Below are 8,781 nucleotides of genomic sequence, written 5' to 3'. Positions count from 1 at the left end.
AATAATAAAGAAAATATTAGTATTGGTGGGACTCAAACTCAAGTCCTCAAACTACCACTCCACACTTTTGACCACTTGATCGCAGTGGAGTCATGGCAACAGACCTTTAAAAACCCTCATACTCTATGCTTGTACAATATGTTGTATGCAGTGCCAAAGAAAAATACTGACCTGGTGCTGTGAGCAATGTAGCATTTGTAGTGCCTGAAGGGATGATGTGACGTCAGAGCATGTGCAGTAACTCCTCTGAGTTGATCATAGTGCAGCTGACCATCGTTTCGCCATTTGACACTGGTTTTCAGTTCTCACAGAAAGGGCACTAAAAACATGTTTTTGTTTATTTTATTTACATTGAGCAAGCAAACAAAGAGAAATGGTAATTTTAGTGCAATTTCCACCTTACATTCAAAGCAAAATGACATCATTGTAGTGTGATATTTACAGCATGCTGTAGCACATTATAACTGGCTGCCACTGCTTGGGGGACAACAGGGCTGCCACTGCTTGGGGGACAACAGAAGTGCAGGTCATAGTGTCTGGGAGAGTGATGTTGTGGATATCACAAGAGCAGAATAAGAGCATAGTGCAAAGGCTCCAGGTCCTGATAAAATGCCTTTTGAAGTACTAAAGTTGCCCAAGGATGAACAGTCTCTTTCCTTGCTAGTTGGTTTGTTCAACATACCTGTTGAAACAAACTCATACCATTGAACTAGATGAAAACATGAGTGTACCACTTCCCAAGAAGTCCTATGCAAAGTGCTGCACTGTCTATAGCACAAATAGCTTAATGAGTCATGTCCTCTTAAATACTGCATTAGGGAATATAACATACATGTGAAAAGAGCATCTGGAGACTCTCAGTTTGAATTCCAAATTGGTTTTGGGACTTGTGAGGCATTACTCAGTCTTAAGATACTGATTCAGCAATGTCATGTTTGCATTGAAGCTTATGCTTGGTTCATCAATTATGAAAAAAAACTTTTGACACCGTTCACATGACAAACTGATGCTTATCTTAGGTGAACTGGGGCTGTTTGACTGGAAATCTGTAGAACAATCAAGTGCTGGCTTGCATATTGCAGGTCAGCTATCAGAAGAAATATTCATTGTGAAGGAGTTCATAAGGGCTGCATACTCTCCCCATTAATTTTCACCATCTGTTCTAGAAAGATTTTCTTAGATGCTATTGATTGAAAACAACAAGGAATGATGGTTAATAGAGTTATCATCAATAACATCAGATATGCCAATGACACTGTTTTATTTGCAATGAGACTGGGAGATCTGCAAGAACTACTAAACACTGTTACTGAAGGAGCAACACCAAAGGGCTACATTTAAGTGTCAAGCAGACAAAATGGATGGTTGTCAGCAGAAACCAAGATGAGATTCAGGACTCTGTGCACTCAGTAATGGTAAGATCAGAAAGGTTTCATTGATTAATTATTTGGCTTGTCAAATCAACAGTAACTGGGGCTTCTTTCAAATAGATTTCCTGTAGAATTCAACAGGCCAGAACATCTTTCCAGAAAACAAAGGAAGTTGCAACTAGCTGAAACTTAAATTTTTCACTTCACATGCAGCTACTTCAATGCTATGTATTAACACGTTCGCTGCGGTCGCCAGTGCGAGCCGCTAACGCGCGAGGCGGACGCTTGTAAGCGCACGTGCGCTGAGAGCTGAAATCATAGCCCTGCGTAACCTGTAAGTTTGTGGCGAATAAACTAGATGCCGCCAGCTGATTCGTTTGGAGTTCGTACGCTGGCTACCAGAGGCGCAGCGTTCCACTCAGTCAAAACAGTTCGGGGCTAGCTGCCAGGAGCGCTGCAATCACTTCTCTTTGCAGCCGCACGGCCTTCTATGATTTTTATTTCGAGGAAATAACTTTACATAGTTACCGACTTAGCTCGCCACTGTATCTTTTCATAATTCTTATGGATGAATAAAACTTTGTTCTGCAAGGGAAGTCAGCAGTTTCAAGTTATAATAAGATACTGCTGGAATTTATATTTCGTAATCCATACCTGGCTGAATACAAATTATGAACACGCCTAAATTTTGATCGCAAGACTAATGTCTAGTTTTGCGACAAATTCATGTTGTGCACGAACGTAATATTGGCAACGAATATAACGTCTGCGGAAGAGGTGCTAGATATAGAAATACAAGTACACTTTAGCTGCATGCCGATCATGTGATAAATGCTGCCTGCTGTCTGTCGCTTATAAGCGTTACATGCATTTATTGCAAACAATTCTAACAAAGCCCCTTATTTATTTATTGTATTGCTAACTGGACAGAAAATGCAATTCACGCAAGTGACAAATCCACTCCATTGAAAAAGAATTAGTCGGAAAACACCAAAAGATTTATAAAACGAAGAAAAAGAAACAGGACTCGTCTGCAATGTGGTGCTATGGAAACCCAATCACAAATATATACATATTATAAAAATGACTGTATGTGTATGTATGTATGTTCCACATCTCCTCCTACTGGACCGATTTCAACGAAACGTGGTACACATATTCCTATTATCGGAAAACTATCACTGTAGGGGTAAGAACCACATACGACACATACGTCAGGAGATATGACGTCATGAACAATGTAATTCGTCAAAAACGGCCGCATCATGTGACGATATTCCACATCTGCTCCTAAACTAGTACACCGATTTCAATCAAATTTGGTACAAATCTTCTCTAAGGTAATGAATCATTTGCTATGGTAGCAAAAACTACTTACGATATATAGTTCAGGAGATATGACGTCATAAACAATTCTGTTCTTGAATAACCGCAACATCAGGTTTGTGATTTCTATTTATTATGTCATTACTACTAAAGCTATTCGCGAAGAATTTTGCAGAGGATATGCATATATACCACTAAATGTAGCTTTGAAATTATATCATAGTATGACACGTAGTACAGGAGATATGACGTCAAAACTATGAAACGCACGAAAATCCGTCCCACTATGCATGTGGTTGTAATGTATTACGTCTGTAATACCAACTCCATTCGCACCTCATTTTGCAGTTTCCTAATATTCTTCCCGGGGAACATGGAAAATTATATTCTTGTGGGACACATAGTACAGGAAATATTATGTCATGAAGATTGACCTGTGTGAAAACGGAACTGAGATGAATGGAAAATAGATAGCGATAGAACAGGAGGCGATGGACAGAGAGAGAAGAAGCAGATGGACTAAAATAAGACAGGAATGAATACACACCCGGGCAACGCCGGGCACTGCAGCTAGTAACAAATAAGTTTTCAAGGTGTAGAGGTGATGTTTTTATAGCAAACCACAAAAAAGTCCACATACGGTACTGTACAGAAACATCATATTCTGAGCAACCAATGTAACTATATTTACATGGCTATCAAATAAAACAAACACTTTACAAATCAAACACAAACAGATCTTCCTCTGTAGATACGACGTCCCATTACATTATGGATGTGTAATTGTGCAGCAGTTCAAACAGAATCCAGGTTGGTTTGGACACGTTAGACACACGTATGGTGTATCCGTACGCTTGCCGCGCACGTTTTACATCGCTTCCGCATAACTTGCTTCGTCCCTTCCGTTGCGTCCCGCTTTTGCACAACATGTGTGTCTTTACATTTGTTACGCACACCTTTTGTAACGTCCATTGGTGGAAGTAGTCCCTTTATTATTTGTATTCTATAATCATACAAAGTCATATTATGCCCTGAGTATTTATTATATAGGTAATGTGCATTGAACATTAGCATGTCAACTACATGGAAGAATAGTTTCTTTGGCCAGCGGATTGTCTTTCGTTCACATAAATAATAAGACAACATCTGGTCCTGCCTATCGGTCCCAGACATACAACTATTATATCTGATAATTGGCAGTGGTTTCGCGACTATTTGCTGGCGTGCATTCTGCACACGTTCCATTGTATTGGGGTATTCTGTGGAAATATAGGAGACCTCTCGTCTATCCTTCCATTTGCCGATCATTACCCCGTCCGAATATCGTGCTATGGTGTCCCCTTTCCCCAGCTTGGCGCATACCACGTCTTTAGGGGTATTTTTCCTATTTACCCTTAGTGTCCCGGTGCAATGTGTTTTTGCATTCAACAGGGTTTTAGCTAAGGCAAAGCTGTTGTAAAAATTGTCCATGTAAATGTGATGGCCAACATTCACCTTCTCTTCTAACAAATGCAATACTATCTTTTCAGCATGCCCTTTTCCCCCCATATCACCACGCATCCCCGTGTACACAGCGCATTTATTGATGAAGCCGTCTGGGTTATTTAGCATGTACAATTTGATGCCATACTTATTTCTTTTGTTTTTTATGTATTGTCTAAATGACAATCGTCCCCTCCAAAGAATCATTGATTCATCTAAAGAGAGATCCCTACCTGGATAATACACATTACACATTTTGTTGTTGAAATAATTCAATATAGGGCGTATCTTATACAGTCGATCATTTGGTTTCGGTTCGCCTGACTCTAGATTTTTTGCAAAATGCAATGCGCGTAAGATAAGCAAATATCTGTCTCTGCTCATACTCATCGTTATTCCTTTATTTTCGAACAGCGGATCCCTCTTCCAGTAGTCTTGTAGTCGGGCACATTTGACATTACCCATATGTAATGAAATCCCCAGGAAGACAAGTATTTCTTCTATACTTACGGGTTTCCAATTACTAATTCTAGAGCCCTCTTGTGTATTTGCGCTCGCAAATATATTCCGTGCGTTATCATTTGTTTCGTCAACTATGAGCTGCAGTATGTCATCTGTAACCAGTAGCCTAAAGAAATCCATTGGCGTATTGCCAGCAGGCTTCATCAGCAAACATTCTGCTTTCGTAAACGGGTGATACTGCATCCCATGTGGTTCTTCATGCCACGTAACACCTGGTTTGCTTACCTCTGCGAGCGCTGGTTCTTTATCGTCGGCGATTTCCTCATCATCGTCGCCCGTATCGTCCGATTCCGAACTGTCACGAAACATACTGGACAGTTCTGCTTCCACACTGTCATCACTGTGGTCTGTTTCTGCAGTCTCCAAATGCCAGTCACCCTCATCTGGTTCGTCCTCTCTGAACTCTACATCACTATCTTCTAACACACGTAGTAACTCATGGTCAGTATATTGGTCACTCTTCCTACACTTTTTCGCGTTCGAAGGCCCCGGTGTCGGTTCATTCGCCGCCATTGCAAACAATGCACAACACAGACGACAAAAAACGAAAACACACAACTGCAGACAGGAACACGTTACGTGATATGTCGTTGGTTACTTGAACTAACACGAGTGCACAGCCGAACAAACTAAACTGAGAACTCTGCTAGTGAACGCGCCGCTTATATGCATCAGCCGCAGCGAGCATGTTGACGGCGTAGCGTAATGGTCAAGCGCATTGCTCACGAAACAGTCGACCTGGAATCAATCCCAGGTGCTTCCTAATTTTTTTCAATTGTTTTCATTCTTATTTTCCTTGGTTTCGTCAGATTTTGCAACTATTTACCGTAGAATTTAAATACATTCAAGTAGTATATTTATATAACTAGGCGAAAGTTTTAATGAAAATAAAGATTTTAAAGATTCTTGTGATTACGTGCGCTACTTTTTATTCATTACGACAGTAGAAGTTTTGCCATTTTTGTGGTGACATATCATAGAAACATGTGAAACATATATGTTTCACTCTAGGCACATTTTATGAAGGCATTGTTTGAGCAGTTACATTTCTCTGCAACATGCTTCATTGGAAAGCACACTTAATTCAAGTTTTAAAACTAAAGTGTTTCCTCTAATAGTTTGGATGCAAACCAAGCGTACTAGATCATAGGGGTGTCCACAAGAGCACTGAATTGATGCAGCACGGTCGAATGTATTTTAATTGCATCTTCTCTTGATGATACCTCTCGCTGTTGTTGGAGTTATTCAGGGGCACTTTGTAATCTTTTAATTAGATTTTTGACTTGACGATAGAAATATACATCTACCGTAAATAACCGAACACTCTGAAGATACGAAGTAAAATAAAAATGAGAAAAAAAAAAATCAGGACGGACCTGGGATTGATCCCAAGTCGCTTGTTTCGTGAGCAATGCGCTTGACCATTACTCTACGCCAATAACGACGAACAGAGCGCTAAATAAGGTATAGCCTCCTATAGTGCTATCGGAACAACTTTCGAGAGCATATTCTCCTTTCCTATGGCCAACTCAGGCGAAATATTTCGGGCACGTTATGTGGAGTCCCACCTCTTTCTAGAAACAATTCGGACGAAATCGGCGTGTCCCAGTTGGCGACCTCCCCTAGTGAGAACTCAGCTAGCGAGCGCACCGCTTATAAGTGTTACCCGCACTGGCTTGCTGATCGCGGCAACGCTTATGAGCGTCAGCCGCTCTGGCGTGTTGATCGCGGAAACGCTTATGAGCGTCAGCCGCTCTGGCGTGTTGATCGCGGAAACGCTTATAAGCGTCAGCCGCAGCGAACGTGTTAAGTATCTCCTTGGAGTTGTGTCAGGGACACTTACTGCAGTATCAGTTAATTGGAGGCATTTGAAATGTGGGTGTATGAAGGACATTAAGGATACCATGGGCAGAAAAAGGCACAAATGTGGGAATATTGTGGCATGTGAACAAAGATTCAGAAATTCTCAGTACCGTCAAGAGAAGAAAACGTGAATGTTTTGCCCATGAAATGCAAGACGACAAATGCATTTGTTGCAAGTATTACTTCAAAGGAAGATTGATGGCAGATGTTGTCTAGGATGTAGGGAATTATCCTACCTAAGAATTTAAGTCAGTTGTTTGGCTTGCGCACAGAAACATTGTTCAGAAAATACATGGACAAGCAGCAGATCATGCTACTTGTTGCCAATTTTGTTGGAAGACCAGACACTTAAAGAAGAAGATCAATAATTATGTGAAATACCAAAAATCAAATTTATGTTGCCCCAGAAGTCATTGAAGTGACAACCTGCAACTTGGGCCTTGCCCCATTAACTGAGTTAGCAGTGTAGTAATATAGATGAGGCATCTGTGCAACAAATTATGATTGATTTAATGAGTGGATAAGATATTACAATGTGAAAATGACTGAAGATTGTCTTTGATGAGATAGAGATTAACATGGGTGCGGGAACACAACTGTTGGATGCTGGAGACTTGAAAAAAGGTCACTTGGAATGATGAATATACACATTGGTACATGACCATACCTGTGTACAAGTGCATTGAAACTCAGATGAGCCAATGTGTGCCTCTTGCTGACAGGCTGGGTTTCAGGCAGATAGTGAATATAATGCTCATGTTGCAGAAGATGATTATTTACACAGGATGAAATGGGATGCCTGATATGTCTACCATCATTCATTTGAATGATACAGGAATATATTGTCCAGTCACATACACTTGTTTGTGCTCCTGCAACAGAGTACCGCAAAGGTAATCTGTACCTCCAGCACAGATCAATGTACCACGTCATCACTGCAGAATTTTCTTGTAATAATTTGAGTGAGAAAGTGCTTCTGACCCCCATCCCATTCCTACCCTCACCTTCTCATCAGATCACAGGATGTTAGTGATGCTATGAAGAAAAAACATGCATCCAATCAAAATCTGTATTTTTGTGAGTGGCTGTTGAGAGGTAATGTATCAAAATGGCTTTCTATGTCTTGTGGAGTCCGTGCAATGTGTTGCTTTGATCACAATTTTGAATGGGAGTGCTGTACCCTACTAGGCAGCTATTTTTAATTTAGTTCCTTTCGAGTATAAATTCAGTTATGGACAATGGCTTAATTTTTGGATGCGGTGAATCTAACCAACCTTATTCTTATTAATGATATGAATATAATAGAGGGCAACATTCCACGCGGGAAAAAATATATCTAAAAACAAAGATGATTTAACTTACCAAACGAAAGTGTTGGCATGTTGATAGACACACAAACACACACACAAAGATGAAAGGATGTGGGTTTTAAGGGAGAGGGTAAGGAGCCATTCCAATCCCGGGAGCGGAAAGACTTACCTTAGGGGAAAAAAAGGACAGGTATACACTCACACACACACACATATCAATCCGCACATATACAGACACAAGCAGACATTTGTAAAGGCAAAGAGTTTGGGCAGAGATGTCAGTCGAGCCGAAAGTACAGAGGCAAAGATGTTGTTGAATGACAGGTGAGATACGAGCGGCGGCAACTTGAAATTAGTGGAGGTTGAGGCCTGGTGGGTAAAGGGAAGAGAGGATATACTGAAGGGCAAGTTCCCATCTCTGGAGTTTTGTCAGGTTGGTGTTAGTGGGAAGTATCGAGATAACCCGGACGGTGTAACAGTGTGCCAAGATGTGCTGTCCGTGCACCAAGGCATATTTAGCCACAGGGTGATCCTCATTGCCAACAAACACTGTCTGCCTGTGTCCATTCATGTGAATGGACAGTTTGTTGCTGGTCATTCCCACATAGAAAGCTTCACAGTGTAGGCAGGTCAGTTGGTAAATCACGTGGGTGCTTTCACACGTGGCTCTGCCTTTGATCGTGTACACCTTCCAGGTTAACAGGAATGGAGTAGGTGGTGGTTGGAGGGTGCATGGGACAGGTATTACACCGGGGGCGGTTACAAAGATAGGAGCCAGAAGGTAGGGAAGGTGGTTTGGGGATTTCATAGGGATGAACCAAGAGGTTACGAAGGTTAGGTGGACGGCAGAAAGACACTCTTGGTGGAGTGGGGAGGATTTCATGAAGGATGGATCTCATTTCAGGGCA

At 41.2% G+C, this 8,781-nt stretch overlaps 1 protein-coding gene across 1 annotated transcript; it reads right to left on the bottom strand.

The window, feature by feature from the left end:
• Positions 1–2,369: 2,369 nt before the first annotated feature.
• On the bottom strand, positions 2,370–5,213 carry LOC124545789 (piggyBac transposable element-derived protein 4-like). Its single transcript, XM_047124736.1, has 4 exons — positions 4,474–5,213; positions 3,549–4,332; positions 3,275–3,391; positions 2,370–2,414 (listed from the first exon to the last, which is right to left on the bottom strand). Exons 1-4 carry the CDS (start codon positions 5,211–5,213, stop codon positions 2,370–2,372), a joined length of 1,686 nt encoding a protein of 561 aa, XP_046980692.1.
• Between the last annotated feature and the right edge of the window lie 3,568 nt (positions 5,214–8,781).

The sequence above is a fragment of the Schistocerca americana genome, chromosome 8, assembly GCF_021461395.2.
Source record: "Schistocerca americana isolate TAMUIC-IGC-003095 chromosome 8, iqSchAmer2.1, whole genome shotgun sequence".
Lineage (NCBI taxonomy): Eukaryota > Metazoa > Arthropoda > Insecta > Orthoptera > Acrididae > Schistocerca > Schistocerca americana.
The sequence above is the reverse complement of the archived record's forward strand: the minus strand, read 5'-3'. Positions and strand labels throughout refer to the sequence as shown.